A 22,053-nucleotide genomic window follows, 5' to 3' on the forward strand; every position below is an offset into this window, starting at 1 on the left:
TACCCTTTTATGTAATGATGTTTACTTTGAATTTATATTAGTTCACACAAACACTCCATCCATGCTTTTGTTCCGGCCCTCCGGTCCAGTTTAAGAACCCATTGTGGCCCTTGAGTCAAAAAGTTTGCCCACCCCTGGTCTAGTTGGATTTTAGCAAGCTAAACCCTGTGCCTCACCCTCTGGCAGTTCCATTTGCCTCTGGGTCTTGATGCTTCCTATACCCTCTCCAGCTCTGGGTTGGGGTGTGGGGGGAGCTTTCCACATCAAAGCATGTCAGTGGTGTGCAGGCTCCGAGAACGGGGGCACACGTGTGTTCTGTAATTGCACACTTATTCGGTCATGAGGCATCATCGAACCCAGCTGGCCTTTGTCTGAATCCCCACTGGAGAGTCTGGTCTCGTCAATATTGGAAATGTCAATCTGATAAATAGCCCTAAACAGGGAGGAGGGAGGCTGAGAACAGCCTCCTTCCAACCGAACTCTAGTGCATGGGAGTGAACAGAGTCAACATCTTACTTGCTGTAAATCCCCTGGAGTGGATGTGAAAGAGAGAGGGCTTGCTGGGTTGAGGAGAAAAAACTCCCTTTGGTTCATCTGAATTAATTTAGCATCCTCCAGTAGGGAAAGCTCCGGCATCCTCCTCCTGATCTCCACCCCCTGCACATAGCCCCCCAATCCTGAGGGAGCGCCCATACTGCCCCTTCCTTCACTTTAATTAAGCCCATTTGTCCTGGAGACACTGAGCCTGGGGATGTCCCAAAGCTTTGATGTCTAACCCACAGGCATGGAAGGGGTGGGAAGCCGGTGCTCAGAGTGAGGACAATGGCTTCTTCCTCTGACAGCACAGCTTAAGGTCCGAGCTCTGGGAATAGCAGACTCTGTGATGTTTGGGTGGAGAATTTGAGACCCAAATTTATATTTACAAAGCTGTGTACCAACTGAAATCACCCTCTGCCTTTTCGTGAGCCCTTTGCTCTCGTTTTTTTGATGGTAGATCCGCCAGGAGGGAAAGTTAAATGTATTGTGGGAGTGTAATGCAGAGGCTGCTCGGGATTGTAGGGTTTGCTACTTAGCCTATTAAAGACAGCCTTTACCTTCCCAGATCCATTCACCTGGCCCCTCTATAGAGAACCCAACCCCCCTTTTGGTCTGGAACAGATCAGCACCAACCACTTGGGGTTCAACATGACGCACCAGAGTGTCATGTGAGTGGCTGTGCCAGGCCATCTGTACTCAAGCACGGCTTGCTCCAGGCTGACTGCAGGTGGCAGTCTGGTGCCATCCCAGCAAGACAAGTGGCTGCTGAACTCAGCAGTTACTGCTCCATTTCAGAGCCATAGGGAATTAACAATCTTCTAGTCCAGAGGTTCTCAACCTGTGGGTCGCGACCCCTTTGGGGGTCGAACGACCCTTTCACAGGGGTCGCCTAAGACCATCGGAAAACACATATTGAATATATAATTACATATTGTCTTTGTGATTAATCACTATGCTTTAATTATGCTCAATTTGTAACAATGAAAATACATCCTGCATGTCAGATATTTATATTACGATGCATAACAGTAGCAAAATTACAGTTATGAAGTAGCAATGAAAATAATTTTATGGTTGGGGGTCACCACAACATGAGGAACTGTATTAAAGGGTCGTGGCATTAGGAAGGTGGAGAGCCACTGTTCTAGTCCAATCCTCTCAGTCTACAGATGAAGAAACTGAGACCCGGAAAAGTTCAAAGTCACAAAGGTCATCAGTGATGGAATCTGTTTCCTGAAGAATTTGTCACCCACCTCATCCACCTGCCTCAGGGACCTGACCCCACCAAGCACTGGACTCGGATCTACCTGAGCACCGGTCCTCATTCTGGTGCCACTTGCTGGTGCTTCACTTCTTTGGTTCTCAGTTTCTTCCCTTGTGAAAAGGGCAGGAGCGGGGAACATGGTAAGGCCTGTCCTACCTGAGTGGCAGGTTTTGCTGTTGTTAATTAAGGAATAAATACTCAAATGGGAGAGTAAGAAAAAATGCATTAATTAAGAGAAAATGCTGTGTACATATAAAGCCTGATTATTATTTGGGGGTGACATGAGTTGTTCCATTTTATTGGAGGCAGCCAATCAGGCCAGGCCAGAGATGTGGGAGGTGAATGCTCATTAGCACTGACATCCCTCAGAGAAACTTGGTACTCTCTGTAAGCCTGCAGAAAGTACGCACGCTCGCGCATGCGTGCGTGTGTGTGTGTGTGTGTGCTTGCACACATTTGTGTGTACACATGTATGTGCACATCTGGATGTGTGTTTTGGGGAGAGAGGATGGGGGAGGGAAGTCATGACCCCTCTGCATTTTGGCTGAGGGAAAAGGAGCGACAGGGATGGGAAGAGGCCCACCTGTCAGTCACGTCAAGAAGAGGCAGCACCGTCCACTGCCACAGGCTCAGGCCTTCATTTGTGGCAACATGCCAGACCATCCTGCTCTGCTCCTTCCCGGTTCTGTTCTCCACCAGCACCAAGGAGACGTTTCCCCGCAAGACTCCCTGGATGAGCCAGGACATTCGGAGCTGCAAGGGAGAGAAGAGCCAGAGGACACGGTGTTAAAGGAACTTCAGGGCCTCTTTCTGAAACTCTCAACCCTCAGGATGTTGCGGAGACTCAGTGAGGTGAGCTGATGCCCTGTACTTGATCTTGCTCACTCTCTCCCAAAGGCCTTTACTTAAGGTTCAAGGAGCTGGCCAGGGGCAATCAATGGGCCATTTTGGAACTTTGTTCAGATTGATGTCATCATCCTAAACTCACAAGATTCTTCCTCTGAGGTGATATCAAGGGGTCTATGTCATGTGTTAGCTAACTGAAGACCCTATGACTTAATACCTGTGGCCATTGGTATGCAAAGGTGAGTGAGTCAAAACTCTATAAATTAAGATCTTTTAAAATGGTTGTCTTTCAGAATGAGAATGCCCTCTTTGCCAAAAGGAAGCCACAATCATATGTAGTCAGTATGCATTTATTAAAGGTTTCTATGAATTTGTTCCCTAGACATATGAAAGGGAAATATAACTAATATTTCTAAGAAAGTTTAAGTGCAGCCATGCCCAGAGGCAGTGTATACTATAAACAAGCTCTCCGGTCTTTGTGTTTAAAGTAATAGAGGTTGTATGTTTGATAGAAACAATCTATAAACACTTAAAAGTTAGGACAACTACAGCATAGCATTGCCCCACATATTCCTGTTCACATCCTATAATAACAATGGTTATTGTGGAAAGCAAGGTAAACTATGTCCTGTGCAAGCTGGAGTTCTCATCAACGACGCTCTCACCCCAGAGATTCTGATTTAATGGCCTCAGGCAGATCCTGGGCCTCAGCAGTTTTTTACATCTCTTCAGGTGACTCTAAAGTGCAGCCTCAGTTGAGACCACTGGGGAGATGGGACCACTTAGTGCAGGAAGTAGCCTGGCCTTCTCAGTGAGGAGCCCATTTTCATCTTGGACTTGGAGTAAGAGGCAATTCTTAATAACTAAAAAAATGGCTTAAAATGTGCCCACCGTTGCCAAGGTGTAGAAGGAGTGTTTTTCCTGTAGGGGAGGACAGGACCTTCATCAGAAGGCCTGCAGGTGGCTGCTGCATCACCTCTGGTTAAAGAATGAGAACAACCCTGAGAGTGAGAAATCCCTGGGCTGGGTGAGCAGGGCTGACCTGAGAATGCAAACGAGACCTGAACTCTCCTCTTGGACCCACAGTGGATGGCTCTCACCAGTTTTCTTAATTAGAAGAACTGGAGGACTGATGTCAGTTCTTGCCGAATATCCCTTATGAGTTACTTATGTCTAAATGAATAGAGCAACTATCTGTGGTTCCCAGAGCAGATCACAGGCTCCAGTCCCTCTCAAAGTCTTCCATTTTCCTAGGTTAAAGAATCCCTTTGATATCATTATGTGTAGAAACCCATGCCAGGTAGACCTGGGTCACTGTTCGGTGCCTAGAACAAAAACACTCTTGGAATTTGATCTTAATAAGACCAATTTCTATCAGGGTGGCCTATAGGATAAAATAATTACATGTTTATTGAATACTAGAGAGCTGTGCTAGGCACTTGTATATACGCTGTCTCATTTTATACTCGCAATAAGTAGAGAGAGGTATTATCATATCCATTTTTCAGATATGGAAACTGAAGCTTCAACAGGCGAGTGCTTCACCCATGGCCACTAAGTCCATATGCTGCAGACCTGAATATCACACTGTGTTCTATGTTCTCTCTACCATATCTGTTTTGATGTATACATATGACATATTGCGGTGATATGCACTTAAATCTTTTGGGTGAACTGTGAAGGTTTTCTCGACCCTTGTTGCTTAAAGTGTGGTCTGGGGACCAGCAGTGCTGCATGACCTGGGAGCTTCTTAGAAATTCCAGCTCTCAGGCCCTACCTGCTCAATCGGTAGGTCTTTAACAAGACCTTCTCCCAGAAATGCCCTCATATTGGGGGAACTAGGGAGATAGTGGATTTTAAACCATTTATAACCACTGCCTCTGCCACACAATGAATAGTCATATATGTGAATGTGTGTGTATGTGTATATATATACATAAAACAAGAGTATTCACACAAATATGGGAAATCTTATACAAATGCTAAATAATATTTATGAGAAAGAACACTCGTTGGGGCCTGTGACAGTAAAATTTTTGATCCTTCTACACGCCCTAATAGATATGTTATAAATGGCAGCTTTGGACTAATAAACTCTTTTATATGCAGACAGCAAATGAGACAAGTGGAAAGAGACAAGGCCAGGAGCACGCCCCCAGCAATTCTATCTCTGGCTCCAGCCAGCCCTTTCACCAGGCCTCTGCTCCCTCCCTCTCGGTGGGTCTGATAGACTTTCCAATTATGTGCCACCAGTGTTTGTCGCTTCATTAATTAAAGTTCTGCATGTAAAGCAGAGCTGCATTGTGGCTGGGCCTAATGCAATTATTCTCTCATGGCCCTTCCTCCCCCAGAGGCAATTACGGCAATTTTATGTCTAGAACATGCCTCGTGCTTGCTACGCATACCTTGTGGCAACTTCACAACAACCTCTTGAGCCCATAAATAAACATATCAGCATGGAATTTAGGCTGAAGTTGGACAAAAGAGAATCAAAGGTATCGGGTAATGTCCACTGTGCATGCAACCCCAAATGTAGGAAATGCTACAAGGGGGGAGGTGCTATCTTTCTGTGACTTTCTGAAGGGCTGCATGCATTTCCACAGTCGAATCAAAACCACGGATAGATTCTAGTGTGTATTTCACTTCCACAAAAGGGAACATTTCTTAACAGACAGAGATGCTCAAAGATGTGCCTGCTTGAGGCGGATGGTGGATATTGCCTGGATATCCCCCACATGTAATGACTGGGATTGGGTTGTTGTCAGGGACCTCCAAGCTCTTGAATGGAGGTTCAAAAGCCTTCCCCACCTGAGATGCCACAGGTCTGTGTTCCTGGGTGTGAACTTGTAATTTTAAAAGTTCCTTGATTTCAACATGGCCCCTTATTAACTTCACTGAGAGGACTGACTCGCTGCAAAACCTGTGTTCTTGTACACCACCTCCTAATTCACCTGGAAAAAATGAACACTAACTCTCTGGCTATAAATAGCCGAACGAAAAATCAACCCAACACAGCAAGAAGCAGGCCAGATGCGGAGTTTTGATAATGAGCAAATTAAATATGCTGGCAAATACTTGCAATTACAGAGGCTTAAGAAATGCTGGATTCCTGGCCAGGTAGGAGACTTAAAAGACTGAGATCCGTTTGAAAACAGCATCCCATGCCTCCTTGTCTCTGAGGCATCACAGTGAAGCCAGAGAACACCCAGGCAGGGACATCCACATGCCCCCTTCGTAAAAGCACAGCAAGAGAATGTGAAGGCTTTGTATAAAAATAATAACCGTGGGATCCCTGGCTGGTGAGGTTATGGTGTTACAGCTATGTTTTTCCCTTTTGGTGTTTTTGAAATTTTTTATAATGAACGTATATTATTTTTGACAACTAGAACAAAAACAATACAATAAATTTAGGTCACACCGCTATTAAAAGCATGTTTATGAAGAATAATACTGATATAGAAAAAAGATAACATGAAGAAAGAAGACACAAAAGGCTTATGTGGTGTGATAGTGCACGTAGAAGCCTTTATCGCTCACTCTGCTCAAACTTGCATTTTTTTTCCTGGAAGGAAGTGTACCAATGTGGTAACAGAGGTTGTCTTTGGGGAGTAAGACTGTGGGCAATTTCAATTTTCTTCTTCATTCTTTCCTGTATTTTCCTAATGTTCTATAATAAAAATAGAGCACTTTTGTAATCAGAAAAAAAAACAATAAACACTATATTAAAAAAAAAGCAGCAAGGGAGGAATGCGAGGTTGTTGGAAAGTGGGAAAGGAGAGGGTGTCACCCGCCCACTTCAGGGAGGCTGGGGTCCTCGGCCTGAACTGAGGGCTTTCAAGGAAGAACAAGAGAAGGTGGAGCCTTGGGGGAGTGTTTATTATTTGACAGCTGAGGAGAGTCTGTGTTTTCAACAGGGTCCCTCGTATCCGGGCCACCTGCGTATGTTATCCCAGTCACCAGTGGGAGCCACGTGGGTCCACATTAACACGCGGGTTTTGAAGGGGATCCAAAACTCTGCCAAGCGCCCGCGGGTTTTATTCACACTCAGAGCCCTGACAGTAATTCTTCATTTGTCTCATCATTTGTCTTGGGGGAATGAGGTAGGGTCATGCTGAGGACAGAGCGGGGGCTTTGAAATCAGAAAAAGCGGTCCTGTCGTCATTTATGGGCCTCAGCTTTCATCTGTAAAATGGGGCCAATCCTAGTCTCCTTATAGATTTACTGGGAGACTTTACTGAGATTATGGGAGCCCACTGCTCAGCATAGCCAATACTTTTGCTCAATGTCAGTTCCTTTTTCCTGTATTGGAAAGAACAGGCAGGGAATCCCATGTTAGAGATAACAGCTCACACACACACAATAAGGCCGGGTGAAGGAGATTGTGTTCAACATTTTAGTCCAGTGTTTTATCTCCCAGGTTCTCCAGAAAATGATCTTTCCAGTCTTATGGGAAGAAAAAGATGACATGTTCCTTTGAGTTGCATTGTAATGGTGTGACCTTGGGCTACCAGCCTCCTCTGTGCCTCAGTTTCTCCATGTGTGATGGGGTCGATGCTGTGAAGTAGCCTTGTAATCCCCTGGCTGGGAAACTATTTTCCAGACAGCCATGGGGAAGAGAGGGGACTCCAGGCCCAGGAGTGTCTGCAGACACAGACACCGGGGAGTGTTTATTATTTGACAGCTGGGGAGAGTCTGTGTTTTCAACAGGGTTCCTTGTATCTGGCCACCTGCGTATGTTATCCCAGTCACCAGTGGGAGCCACGAGGGTCCGCATTAACACGCGGGTTTTGAAGGGGATCCAAAACTCTGCTAAGTGCCCGAGGGTTTTATTCACACCCAGAGCCCTGACAGTAATTCTTCATTTGTCTCATCATGTAATGGCAGAGGTATTAATTTTGAATGGCTCAAAGATTTTAAATTAATTATGTCCAACTGCAATTACAATGGCTGTTGATTACTTTAGCCCATTAGCATGAGTCCCAGCAGTGTCAACCGCATCACAATAAGAGGTGACAGAATGCCGGGATCCAGCAGCTTCTCAGCTCCAGGTACTGAGGTGAGAACTCCCTGGGCTCAGAAACCTCAGTGGGACCACACTTGGTGGACCCTTGAGAATCAATGAGGAGTCTCCTTGTTAGCTCTTATCCTGAACCAGGGTCATGCTCACAACTGAGGGGCTGCCCAATTAATTAATTAACATTATTATTGATTACATGGCTTCGTTGGGCATATCCTCCTGGTACTAATGCTAGGCTCTGTGTAAAACGATGCTCCCGACCTGCCTGCACGGTGCTGATTGACCCAGAGGAGAAGTAAGAACACACAATATCTCACTTTGTGTCTGCACTCACTCCTTCATGCCTGTGCAAATGAAGAAGAGGGATAATAATAATCACTGAAATTCATAAAATATTGGAGGGATTATAGTTTGCACATTTTTCTTTGACCCTTGCAAGTAAAACAGGTATTTCCATCCCCAGTTAGAGGCAGTGCTTGTGGTCTTATGGCTCATAGGTGGCAGAGCTGGGATTCAAACTCAGGTGACCTAAGTCAAGTTCAGTGACCTCAGAGTGTGTGCAGATCTGACTTTGGAGTTGGACAAACCTGGCTTCCATCCTGGCTCTGCCTCTCACTAGCAAGGTGACCTTGGACAAGTCCTGAAAGCTCTGTGAGCGGCAGGTTCCGCGTCAGTAAATGAGTGTAAGTCTCTCACAGGTCTGTTCCGGTAATGAGATAAGGCAAATGAAATACTCAGCACAGTGCCAGCCACCTGAGAAGCCAGTAATAGATAAAAAATGCTCCCTATGTTGGCTTAGCAGTTATGAAGGGTCCCTACGCTCAGCCCCCTGACTAAGGGAAGGCTTTTTTCTCCTCGTGGTACACAGAGGCAGGGTGTTTGAAGGCTCTGGCTAAGAATTTGGAATTTATTTTAAATAATTAATGCAGCTGAGTGACCCATAAGTAACTTGGAGACCAGGACCTATCCTTAACTTCTGTGCTGAGTCTAAAGAGATCTCCTCTGTGCTGCCTCTCTGGTCCAGGCCGGCAGCTGCCCACCCTTTTCGTCTGAGGCTGCTGACTCCTCAGAGAAAGCCTCTGAGCAGGCACCTTGGAAGTGTGGGGCTCAGGTGTGAGTCCGGGTTCTGCATGCTCGGGCATCGCCGGGTCCTCAGGGAGGATTTCAATTCTGCAGTCTTTGATGTGTGCCTAGGCATTCTTGCAGCAGTGACGTTATTACAGGTGCATGAGATGGCTGTCGTTAGCTTCTGAAAGTGGGGTCCCAAGTCTCCTACTCATCCAGTGGGGTTTCAGAAAAGCCGTTTAGGAAATGCCTCAGGAAGCACTGCTCCTTCCTTCTGATGTGGAGGCATATTTTTAGGCCCCAGCCCAAGGCTCTCTGAGATGACGGTCCCATCACTGGGGTGAGTGGCTGCCAGAGTTAAGGCCTGGAGTCTCATACCAGCATCAGCTCAGGGACTCATGGGGTGGGGGTAGGGCAGCCAAACATGCTCTTTGTGGGCTTAATTAGGGGGATGGGGGGGGGCATGAGGTCACACAGAGAGAGGTACTGGTGCAGGAGCTCCCCATCTGGGCTTCTGAAACTAGGGGCACGTGACCTGCTCTGGTTACTTCCCAGGCTCCCTCCCTGCCTTGGTGACTTCCGTCTAGTCTTCCTCTCCATTCTCTCTTGTCCCCTCATTTACTGCTGCTGCCCCATTCGTAGGGGGTCCCCTGGGAAAGGGGAGATGCTCTTGTGTCCTAGGGATGCCTGGCTGCCCTGCTGGCCAGCTGTGCACAGTCACAGGCAGACTCCTCCCACAGGGGCTCCTCAGTGGGGCTGCGAGCAGGGTGTACGGATGCCAGAGGGCAGTCCAGGTGCCAGCTTCCTCTCCCACATCCCTCAGGGCCACATCTGCTGGCTTTAGTGACATGAGGGGAGGCCTCCTTCCCGGCAGGCCAGGTAGTTCATGCCGCCATGGAGGAGCCCACTGGTCACCTCCTGCCCTGAGTGGCTAATTAAAGCTACCCCTTCTACCACCATAGGACTGACGTCAGGGGCAGAAAGGAGGCCCGGCCATGTCCCAGGGTCCCGTGTGTGTGTGTGTGTGGTCTAAGTGTATACCCATGTGTGTAAAGAGAGGACAGGGTGGCTGCCACTCTGGGAGGGTCAGACAACCAGCAGCTGGGAACTGCCCTGCCCTAGGGTCTCCCCCCAGTCGAGTGGGCCTCATCCCATACTTCCTGGGTCCTTCCATTCCTGCAGCTCATAGGAGGAAAACTGCTCCATGTTTTTTTTTGGGAAAAAGAATGAAGGAAACCCAATTCCCCCTCCCACCCCAGACCTTGTTCTTTCCTGAGAACATGGTTTAAAATATTCCAGTCACAGGCAGGCTATTCAAATAAAATAGAATCTCAAGCCACACGGGGCTTGTTGAGACATTCAGGCTTCCAGGATGTGTGAAAGGCAGGGGGCGGGGCGAGACGGCCCTGCCACTCTCCCGGCCTCTTTATTCCTGGCAGCTGCGATGCTAGACACATCCGAGTGTGTCTTCCAGCCAAGGGGACGCAAGCAGGTCTGACAGCAAGCAACACATAACAGCCACTGCAAGGCTCCCCTCCCCGGTGGCAACTTTAATTATTTGAACTGGAGTTCAGCAAAATAAAAGGAAAAAGAAAAGAAAATCTGAATATATTGTAAGTGACTCCCCAGTTTCCCACAGAGAATAGCTGTTGGGGAATAGGGGGGACAAGAACCCCACAAAGCTCTCATTTGTGGCTGGGCCAGGCAGAGGCCTTTAAATATTCATGCCCCGTATGCAACTGTGCAGAGTGGTGGAGGAGGCAGGGCCTGCACTAAGGCCAGCACAGCGAGAGGCAGCGGCTGGAGGCGCCTGGAGGAGCCCAGAGCTGGCATGCTTCGGGAATGCCCTGGAAGGTGGCTGGCACCACAAAGGCACACCCTGGCTATGTCTCCATCATCGGTGGGCACCTGACCTGGCTCCCTGTGGGCTCTGATGGGTGCTCTCCCAGCGCCTCTGTCTCACCGCCTCTGTCCTCTACCTTGTCATTTCTTTTTTTTTTTTAAATATATTTTATTGATTTTTTACAGAGAGGAAGGGAGAGAGATAGAGTTAGAAACATCGATGAGAGAGAAACATCGATCAGCCGCCTCCCGCACATCTCGCACTGGGGATGTGCCCGCAACCCAGGCACATGCCCTTGACCGGAATCGAACCTGGGACCTTTCAGTCCGCAGGCCGACGCTCTATCCACCGAGCCAAACCGGTTTCGGCTACCTTGTCATTTCTAATTCCTTCTCTCACTTATCCTTCTGAAAGGCAAATTACATGGCACAATTTGGAGCCACAGGCACTGGAGGAAAACTCCCAGCATGGGCTCAGAATAAATTTCAGTCACGATTGGCAAGAACACTTTGGCCAAGTACTCTCAAGTTTCAGTTTGCATCCACATCATGGAGGTGGGGCTTGAAAATGCAGAGTCTGAGCTCTGCTCAGTGATGCCGTTCAGGGAGCCCAGGGTGGCGTCCAAGAATCTGTATTTACTACATGTTACAAGTGACTGCAACTGGAGAAACACGTATTTAGATTTTCATGGAAATGTATTGGTGACACTGGTTCCCCTATGGAATCCATTGAGGATTGTGGGGTTTCTTGAGAAAGCACTTTGTGATATTCTGCAAGTACTTCAACTCCCTGGAGGTCCCACGGACCTGCCTGCTCTGGGCTTGGAGAAGACGCTCGGTGGTGGGTATCAGCCTTAGAGCCCATCGTGGCTAGCTGCCAGCCCCTTGGACCTGACTCTCATTGGAAACCATCCATGGCTCTCTCTGGCACCCACCCTCCTGCACTCGGGCCCCACAGCCAACAGAAGCCCCTGTAGGTCTGCAGGGTTAAGCTCACACAGTCTCACACAGCAACGCAACATCCGTTTCCTGTAACTAACGTTCAGCAGACCCAGGAGAAGAACATCAAGTTCCTGCCTCTGCATTTAGGATTTGGATAAAATAAATGGCAAGGCTTACGACCCTGGAAATGCATATTTCTATTTTGGTTATTTATTTTTCTGATGAAAACACTTCCCCAGCACTGGGGATTCAAAGACCCGTCAGTCCTGGATGAATGTCTGAGAGCCTGAATGGGAAACGACTCTGAGCTGAGGGACGGCTCGCTGCCTCCCCTCATTACTCCTGCTGAGCCACCTGCTGGAACAGGGCTGGAAACAGCAGAAACAGCCCCGAGCGAATGTGGCCGGAGGAAAAATAAAACAGGCCAGTAAAACAAAAACACGCATTTAAGCTATTGATCAACCCAAAGGTTATTAGAGAAATGATGGAGTGTTAAGAAAATATCATTTTCACCTCGACATTTCTTTTTCTAAAATCAGGCTCTATTAAATCCAGAGAAGAGTAAATTTAAAGATCAAATGCTTTTAAGGATCCCCTCACCTCCCAGGTGGGCCACTGTCTCTCCGAATTTAGATTTCCTCCTAAGAAGCCTTCCTTTCCAGGCGCCTGCTCTGAGGCACCTGAGAAATATCAGCGATGATGATGACTGTGTAATTCCACCATCTGCATCAGGAAGCGTGGCTTCTCAAATACAATTGAATGTAATGAATCTATTTATTTGTGCCCCGACTTCTTCCAAAAAGGATTTAAGGTAGCTCACAGAGATGCGTAGAAAATCTAGTCAGATACCATAAACTAGAAGAGGGTGAGAAAGGTGGGGCAGATGTTGTTATAAACTGGGACCAAGGGTGAGGCTGCTGCAAACAACACATCAGGGAACCCTGTTTGTTCACCAAGAAGGGAGCCTCAGATTTAATTTGCCCTTTCTTCTGATTAAAAAAGTTCATTCGTATGTCTTTTCCATTCTCATTCGATTTATGTCTGTGAAGTTTTAGTCCACAAAAAGCCTGGAAGGCTTGCATTTGCCTGCACCCCATGGCAGGGAAGCTGCGGGTCAGAGCGGCAGCTCCCTGGGGTTCTACCAGCCAGGAGGGAGGAAGCGAAGCTCTCAGTTTCACAAAGTCCACAGCTTGAAGGGAAACAAATTAGTCAGCGGGCAACTAGCTATTCCTGAAACAAGCCAGCAAGGAACTTCTCCTATAAGTTTCCAGAAAGAGAGGATCCACCATAGGCTTTCCACTGTGTGCAAGGTATTTTAAGGGGGGGTGGGGGGTGGGGGGCAAAGAAGCACAGTCAGGGCCCCACCTTCCCAGAGCCCGGAGCTGAGAGTCTGATTTTTGGCTTGAGTCCCCTTTCTCCTCCCCCAACCTTCTGTCGTGTGTTTACACAGGGTGTCGGGCACTGTTGGCTAACTCTTGTCATGCTTAATTTGTGCCAGATGCTATGCTAGCCCTTGGCACACATTAACTATTTAATTCTCACCTCCTTGGGGTAGGCACTCTTATTGTCTCCACCTTCCAGATGAAGAAACTGAAGCCCTGAGAGGTTATTAACTGCCCCCATAAATAGTACAACCAATCAGGGGTGGAACCTGACTGGGACCGTGTTCTAAGCACATTTCTTGGGCCTTAGAGAATATGACCTTATGCTAAGAAACATGGCACCACTCCCCCCATCCTCACCCTGAGAGGTAACAGCTGGAAGAACCGTTTGGGTAAGTGACTCTCGAGGTACCGCACTGAATGCCATTGCTGTCTTAGTGAAATCGATGTAAATCAAATTTCTGATGCTCTGTAACATTTGACATGGATAACAAGAGATTGCTATTTTTAAAAAGGATTCTGTAGAAAGTCTTTTGTAAATCACCGCTACCCTCCCCTGTGATGCCTTGGAAGTGTTTTCTGGGTTTGCTTAAACCAAGATCCCACTGCGAAAGCTCAGTGCTGCTGAGGATGGTGTTTAAGGTGAGGTTCTCTGCAGATGGGACTTTACCACGCTGGTGGGCTCTGTCTGCCTGGAAGATGGCGCAAGTGGCCCTACTGCCCTCCCTCCAGGAGAACAAGCATCCTGACCTCAGGCCACTTGGCTCACTGTCTGGGTTCATCTGGAAGTGCAGAGGGGAGAGTGGGAGGAGAAGTCAGAGAATAGAGGAACATCGAGACTTGCCTCGCACGGAGAGTTCTTCATCGGTGCGGGAAACGTGGAGCTGGTCACGGTAGCACTCGCAGAAGTGGGGACCTCAGTGGTGTTGAGCAACAGGGCGTGGCCTGGGCAGAGAGGAAAAGAGTCAAAGCTGCACCATCATCACGCACCGAAGGGCCCGGGGGTGCAGGGTTAATAAGTGCAGGGTTCATGGGAACATCTCCTCCAGCCTCTTTGAGCTTTCTGCTGCCTCCAATGGATAAGACAGCCTGCTTGTCACTGTCACAGAACTTGGCTTGCAAAGGTCTTCATTCCAAAGGGCCAGTGATGTCCTGGCATCAGATAGCTGAGCTTCTGCATCCCTGATCTCTTAGGGTCACCAGCTTTAGCCCAGAGGCCAGGAGCAGCTTGAAGTGCCCTGGACCACCTGCCCCAGCCCCATCGCTCCCCATTTCCAGTCATGCCCATGCTTTGCCCAGCAATGGTCTCTATTACCTTCATTCTCTTCTCCCCCTCCTGGAGTCCAGGCCACCCAGTGTCACATGCCTGACCAAGATTCATTTCTTGTTCCTAAACACTAATCTGCCTGAGAACCTGGGAGAATAGGAGCTCCAGCCCCACATGCCGGTGGGAGAAGCGTCAGTAAACCCCCAGGACTGCAGGGCACTTTGTAGGTGGTCAGTGCTATGGAGACAGGTGCCAGCATGAGCCCACAACTTTTTAGGCACCCCACAGAAGTCCAGGCAGGACTTTAGTCATTCATTTCTACTTTTCTCTGTCTCTTAACGAAGTTCATTAATGAGTTACTACCAAGTTACAATTCGGGTGGGTCCAGAATAGAGTAACCAGGATGGGCCAGAAATCCTCGAAAGCATGCCGCCCACCCTTGAGGAAGGATCGAGTTGATGGGCTTATGTGACTGGGGAGAGGAAGGCCCTCATTCGGTGTGTGGGCCACACCAGTTGTCTTTCAATATCTGAAGGGCTGCCTGTGGGAAAGGCTGTGGTTTCGTTCTGTGGGGGACAGAGACCATGATCGATGAGCAGAATATACAGTCATAAAGAGGGCTACACTTTTCCTTACCTCTCAATGAGTAATGGGCCTGCCACACAGTAGGTCTCAAAAAATACTTGTCAAATGGATTATTATTACTGTTGCTGCTATTTTTATATTTCAGCTAACCCTTCATCAAGGTTCTCATTTTAAAGAACAAAAGGTGGCATCTACCTGGGCCTGATTTAGTCATTCTAAAGCCCAGGGAAGTGTTTAGAGGACACTGTGTGGAGCACCCCAGGGCAAGCTCAGGACAGCCACCCACCCAGGCTTGCCCGGCAGGGTGGGGCAGGGCCAGCTGCCCTGGGCGGTGCCCTAAGTCTCTCATCTGGCTGGGTGGGCACCAGGGGGAAGGAGAGGAGTGGCAGTACCTTGGCGGTCCTGGAACCGGGCCTCCTTTAGGGTCTTGACCTGCCACTGGGGCGCGTGGGGTGAGAGTGTTCCTTGGGACCAGCCACAGAAGCCATCCTCGAAACTGCAGTAGAAACCAGCAGGGAGCTTACCTGTGGGAGGAGCACAGGGACAGTCATTTCCTGGAAGGCTGAATGCAAACGATGCCAAAGTCAAGAATAATTAGCCAGGGTGACCACATTGTCCTCACTAATAACAGCTCCCTCGATGGCTAATGATACTGATCATGATGAAGAGAGGCCCTAATCCCAAACTTACGATTTTCTAAACTTCAGAAAAAACTGGTAATAATAACAACTGCACAGCAATGGGTATTGTTAACCCAGTTTTAGATATGACAAAGCAGAGGCTCACAGATGTTAAGCAACCTGACCAAGGTCACCTAGCCAGCAGGTAATCCAGCTTGAACCTAGCTCTTCTATTTCTAAACTTACACGGACCCACAAAGAACGTGACCCAGGGAGAGGTCCACGTGTGCTCACTGGACTACACTCCTAAAGCTCAGCCCAGTGGCAAGGACCTAACAGCAGCAGTGGCAGTGTTGGCCTGGAATTGGTTTGGGTCCCTCAAATCACCTCTGTGTGCAGAGACACACTGCTCAGAACTTCCTTTTTGCTCCCATTTCCAACCTCCTTGCAGTGAAGTGAAGCCACCTGAGCAGTTCTGGCCAATGAAATGTGAGCGGAAGGGATGTGTGTCTCCTCTGGATGGAGCCTGCGGAAAGCTCTGTGCAATTCTTCAGGCTCCTTTCCCCTGCTGAGGGGCCAAGGAGACTTCCTGTTCCTGGGGATGCTGCTGTATGATGTGGAGCCCCTGCCAGCCTGTGTCCCAGAGAGACCCTGCGGAGCAGAGCCCCTCTCCCAACCCTCAGTGAACAGGGCCTGTGTCAAGTTAAGCCCCTGAAATGCGGGATGGTTTATTACTGCAGCAGAACCTCGCCTATCCTGACCAAGCAATCCCAGTTACTGGAGCCTCTTTACAGCATCTGTTGGCTCAGCATAAATAGCCCCATTATCCTTTTCTCTGCATCAGACTGACCTCAGGTCCCACTGAAGAGGCCACAGTCAGCTTCATAGACCATATATTTCGCCGCTGCCCACAGAGGGAGGAGGGCAGGGGAGAGGGTTAGAGAGAGCTTATGCTCTACAGCTGACTGGGAGAACTGCTGCAGGGAAGGTGCTCAGCCCCGAGTGGGCATTGCAGGCTGTGGTGACAGCGCCCAGCAGTCCCTGGCCCGGCTATGTCCTGTGCAAGAGAGACTGGACCCATGGCGCTGTCCTTCCTCTGTCTCGCCTTCCTGGCAGTGGCAGGCTAACACAGAGGCCCTGACGCACCTGGCTGTGACAGCACCTTTGTGAATTATCGCTCATTTCCCCCGATTCTCTGTGCATTTCACACGGAGGCAGCATTATAAATTAAAACAGGCTGGCACGACTTGGACATCTCTTCCCATTTATACTCCCCTGAAGAAGTCGTTTCCCCAAGCCCTGCATGTTCCTCTGATTAAAAATCCAACAGCTAAGGAGACCTTTCTGTTTTATTTTTTATGCCCCCCTCAAGGGATCCCACAGCCACTTCTTTTGCAAAAACTAACTGGTGACCTTCCGGGGAGCGTCCTTTACAAGCGTGTTTGACCGGGTACTACAATGGAGGATGCTCGCAGGTGATGGGCTCCCGTTGGGAGGAGGAGGCAGGGCTGAGCTGGGGCCTGCAGGGCACATCACCCTCGCCTCCCCCTTTCAGGAGGGGAGGGGGAGATCTTGATTCGTGGGTGCTGATACCTCAACAGCCCTGGAGTGGGACACCTGCACTCTAGCCTAGCCTCTCTGTTGCCTACTGTGCGACCTCAGGCAAGCACTTCCTTCCTCAGCCCCAGCTCCCTCCTCTGTGAAATGGGGTAATAGTAGTGTCTATGTCAGTGATGGCGAACCTTTTGAGCTCGGCGTGTCAGCATTGTGAAAAACCCTAACTTAACTCTGGTGCCGTGTCACATATAGAAATTTTTTGATATTTGCAACCATAGTAAAACAAAGACTTTTATTTTTGATATTTATTTTATATATTTAAATGCCATTTAACAAAGAAAAATCAACCAAAAAAATGAGTTATAGGTTCACCATCACTGGTCTATGTCATAGGGCTGTTTTGAGGACAAAATGAAAGAGAGAGTATGGAAACATTTTATAAACAGACAGGGTTGAGCAAATACACAGAAGTGGCGGCATTGTTCATCATCCTTCTCCCCCGGGCAGGGGAGCTCGCCAGGGGGTGCGCTACAACAGCCCAGCTACCCGGAGGCAGAGACAGTCCCTCAGCTGCCTCTCTGGAGACCTGTGCCTTCCACCTGCGCCAGCGGCTCTCCACCTCCTAGCCCACCTTGTTCCAGCTTGGCACAGGATCCAGGGCGAGCTGGGACTGGAAGCCCCTTTCTTTCCAGGAGGTCGGCAAAATCGGTCACTGGACAATGTATGTGATAACTAAGACCTCGAAGAGTGGGTGGGGAGGCGATGAGAGGGTGCCCACTACTGCAAGCACACGGGGCTGTGTGTTCAGCAAAAAGCCACTCCTAAGGAAGCTGGTGGGCGTGGGCATCAGAGCAGAGGCCCTTGGTGGGTTAGGCCGGGTTTGGGAAATTGCCACTAAGGCCAATTGCTGAGCACAACGCTGGCACACAGGGTTGGTCTGTCTACTCCTCCTCTGATCATCCCTTTCTCCTCTCTTCCACCCCAGGCACCCGAGCAGGGCTTGGCACACTGTAGGATCGCCATCCTTAGCTGCTGATGAAATGGGAGTGAGTTCAGTCCTCTACACCCTGTCACTCAAAATGTGGTCCAGGGACCAGCCACACACGCATCACCTGTGAAAGTGTGAGAAGTGTGGACTCTCAGGTCCCCCACGCCAACCCCATCCCCAGAATTGGAATCTGTATTTTTAACATTCCTAATGTCTGAGCAGCACTGCTCTACCCCACCCTCTCCTTGGGCTGCAGCCAGATATTTCATTGGCCGGATGGCAAGTCGGGCTGTGTGTGGGTCAATCAATCCCACAACATTGGCAATTATGACACCTGATTCCACTCTAAGAGAGACAGATTTGTGGAGTCACAGAGATGTGACCTCAGCAACAGCTGCAGGAACTGCCAAGTACAAACTCCAGGCCAAATGACACCACTTCTTTTCCTTCCTGTGTGACAACTCGGTTAACATTTTTGATAAATATGTGTTATACATTTCCTTGAAAATATAGAGTCATGGGGGAAAATGTTAGAAGAAATACATCAAAATATTATGGTTATCTCTGAATGTCTGAGAGGGAGATTATGGGTGATAGTAATTTTCTTCTGTGTACTTCTCTAGATTTTTCAAATATTTTACAACCAACATGTTTTATTTTACAATAAAGAAACATAAAAAAACCTGTTTTGCCTGACAGGAAAAGTATCCCCACTAAATAGATGAGATTATTAAGTACATGGAGGGGAAGTGAGCTGCTTGCAAATACCTGGTGAGTCAATGACCCATCCAGGGGATGAAGCGAGAACACCTTATCCTTTTCTGGGAAGGCACATGCCATGAGGGCCACTGCTCGACACCCAGGGGCCCTTGAAGACACTCTTCGATGGGTGATAGCGTCCTGGATGTCTCACTTGAATCAGTAACATTTAACTGGAATGAGGGAAGAAGGATGGATTTGGAGGACCAGGTGTGGATGGACAGGTTGGTGATTAGATGGAGAAGGGCAAGGGCAATGCTGCCACCTCCATTTCAGGTCCCTACTTATCTCAGACAGAGATATTGCTTGGGGTTGAGTCTGAGAATCGAGTGAAACCCCAGTAGGTGTGGGGAATTCCTTCTGGGGAGAGAGTGGAGTGAGGCTGAATTGATCAGATACAGTCTACTTTTCCCTTCAAATTCCAACCATGGCCAAGCTTGGTTGACTACCCTGGACCAAGATTGGTGACCCTTGTGGGGGTTCCTTAGAAGATCTGGACATCCCCAACAGGTGAGCTCCTGCTCAGAGAAAGCATTCTAATAGGTTCCAGACTACCTGGGAAGGACCAGGTGAGGTCAAGAGCATTAGACATCAACACATACCACATCAGAGGGCATCATGTTCCAACTCACATTACAGATGAGGAAATTGAGGCCCAGAGGTGGGGATGAGTGATCTTACCCCCACCTCACTCCCTAACCTTTTTCTGGTCCCTTCCTCCTGGGTGGAAATATAGCTAGGGTTGTGCTCGGCAGAACCAGCTGCTAGAAACTCACAGAACAAGAGTCTGGCTTGTAGTGGTTCAGAGTGTGGGCTTTGAAGTCAGACTGAGTCTGAATCACTGCTCAGCCACTGGCTAACAGTTTGACCATGGACTTCAGGTTCCTCATCTCTAAGATGGGTGTAATGGCATCACATAGGATTGCTGTCAGGGTGAAATAAGTTAATACATGCAAAGTGTTTGGAGCAGCTCCCAGTACATAGTAAATGCTCAATAAATGTTAGCCAATATTATTACTACTGTTGCTATCTTCACGGGGATGGTTTCCAGATCAACACCAGTCAATGTGATAGGGAAGACAGCAAATATCCCACAGAGAACGGGGCACACAAACAAGGAGAAGGATATTGGCTGGTAGTACTGTAAAGATCAGAGTGGCAAAAAGATCGAAATAACTCTCCTTCTGAATTGAACTTCTCTTCCTAGCAACCGATTTCTGTAGCAAAGACCTTGGTGGGGGTACTCTCCAGTGTGGAGCTGTCATTCCGACAGCTGGTCAGAGCAGCTGCTCAAGTGCCACTGAAAAGGCCACAGGGCCCCAGGTGCCTGCCCTCGGGCCCGCAGCGAGGCTGCCCTCCAGCTTGGAGTTGGTCCTGGAAACTTGTTAATGGCAAGTCCCTGAATGGTGGGAAAATGCCCTGAGCTCGCAGTAATGGCCAGATCCCGCAGGCTCAATGCTCTAATCATGGCTCTGTTCCTGACGTGCTGTGTGACCCGAACAAATCAATTACCTTCTCTGTGGTTTCATTTTCCCAATTGTAAATCAGGGCATGCCCTGCCTGACCTGTGTCCCTGCTGGGAAGTGGGCATCAAGAAACTTAAAAAAAAAAGGCAAAAGCAAAATCACACAGCTCAGAGGCACTGCTGGAAATACTGCAGAGACCAATAACTAGAGACACACAGAGGCCTCAGCCTGGGCAGCGTGGTGGCTAGGTTCATTCGGGCCACATGCAGAGTGAAAGTCTGTGAGACAGGCCAGGAGCCAGACAGTGTGGGCAGACAAGGCGCCTACCTGCAACTCCTTACTGAGTTGATCTGAACAACCACAATTCCGCCATTATTGGAAAACTTCCCTCAAAAGTTTTGCATAAAAGGTAGTTTTTAAGTTGAAAAATGGATTTCTTTATTGCTTCATTTATAAGAGAATAAACAAAACCATTTTTTTCCCCAAGGGAAAGTTTGTCCTCCAGATGACCTGGGAAACACTTAACTTTTTAAAGCTATTTTGCAGGCCAGTGTCACGGGGCTGGTATCTAGGAGGTGAGCATTGGCTGCTGTGTCTGGGCCCCACAGCACCCAGGCACGCACCTGCTGCCTGCTTCCCGACCCTGTTCTGTTGTTTCCCCTCCTGCCCCATGTTGGAGTTTCAGCATTGAGGGCAGGTGCTGTGTTTTCATCTCTGCTCCAGGATCTAGCATATTTTCTAGCTCATATTACATGTGTACTGTGTTTTCGGTTTCCCTGGGGAAAATGTAAAAACCTCTAGTGTTTACTCCTAGCCAAATAGCTACTGAGGACACTGTATTGAAGTGGAGTGAGCACTGGGCTGGGAGTCTAATGCTGCTACGAACTACCAATGAGACCTCAGCAACTTGTTTTCCTCTATGGAGCCCAAGTTTTCCAACTCATTTATTCATTTTAATGAACAAAGTGTCAGTTGTGCCAGGAATCACTTGAAATATTGGTACAGGGAAGAGTACCAAACCCCATCTGCCCACAGAGAGGGAGAGAAACATGGAAACCACCCTCATAAAATGTAATGGATGTGCACCCACTAAGATGGCTAAAACAGAAAGGCAGATAATAATAAATGTTGGCAAGGATGTGGAGACATTAGAACTGTTATACATTACTGGTGGGAATGTAAGATGGTGCAGCACTTTGAAAACAGCTTGGCAGTTCCTCGAACTGTTAAATATAGAGTTATCATATGACCCAGAAATTCTATTCTTAGGCATATACCCAAGAGAAATAAAAACATCTGTCTACACAAAAACCTGTACATAAATGTCCACAGCAACATTATTCATAATAGCTCCAAAGTGGAAACAACCCAAGTGCCCGTCAACTGAAGAAAGGCTAAACAAAATGTGGTTATCTGTACAATGAAATATTATTTGGCAATAAAGATACACAAAGGACTGATACACACTGAAACATGGGTTACCCTTGGAAACATTATGCTAAGTGAAGAAATTAATCACAAAAGACCACATATTGTATGGTTCTATTTACATGAAGTGCCCAAAACAGGCAAATCTAGAAAAACACAAGGTAGATTATGGTTGCTTATGGTTAGTGGAGGGGGCACAGTTGGAGGAAAGTAGGGAAAGATTTCTAAGGGTTTCTTTGTGGAGTGATAAAAAATGTTCTAAAACTAGTAGTGATGGTTGCACAACTGTAACTATGCTAAAAAGCACTGGCTTGCATACTTCAAGAGAGCGGGTTGTATGGTATATGAACTATATCTAAAAAAAAGGCTGTTAAAAAATAATGGACGCTATGGTGGGTGGAAGATACACCGAGTTGGGACAGGAGGTCCAGAGAAAGAAGAACCAACTGTCCTGTGGGGGTGGTCAGAGGAGGTTTCCCAGAAGAACC

At 48.2% G+C, this 22,053-nt stretch overlaps 2 protein-coding genes across 2 annotated transcripts in view; both read right to left on the minus strand.

Moving 5' to 3' along the window:
- Window positions 1-2,528, minus strand: part of ALK (ALK receptor tyrosine kinase) — a 67,609-nt gene extending 65,081 nt beyond the window's left edge. The window contains exon 1 of the mRNA XM_023758627.1: window positions 2,385-2,528. Within this exon, the coding sequence (XP_023614395.1) occupies window positions 2,385-2,464 (80 nt within the window). The 5' untranslated portion in view covers window positions 2,465-2,528. The remainder of the gene's footprint in view (window positions 1-2,384) is intronic.
- An 8,567-nt stretch (window positions 2,529-11,095) lies between these two features.
- LOC106698078 (ALK tyrosine kinase receptor-like) overlaps window positions 11,096-22,053 on the minus strand; it is a 292,777-nt gene continuing 281,819 nt past the window's right edge. Inside the window, exons 6-8 of the mRNA XM_014460552.1 lie at window positions 15,140-15,271; window positions 13,740-13,840; window positions 11,096-11,233 (exon numbers count right to left, since the gene is read on the minus strand). Coding sequence (XP_014316038.1) covers window positions 11,096-11,233; window positions 13,740-13,840; window positions 15,140-15,271 — 371 coding nt within the window. The remainder of the gene's footprint in view (window positions 11,234-13,739; window positions 13,841-15,139; window positions 15,272-22,053) is intronic.

The sequence above is a fragment of the Myotis lucifugus genome, unplaced genomic scaffold (assembly GCF_000147115.1).
Source record: "Myotis lucifugus unplaced genomic scaffold, Myoluc2.0 scaffold_134, whole genome shotgun sequence".
NCBI classification, from domain to species: Eukaryota; Metazoa; Chordata; class Mammalia; order Chiroptera; family Vespertilionidae; genus Myotis; species Myotis lucifugus.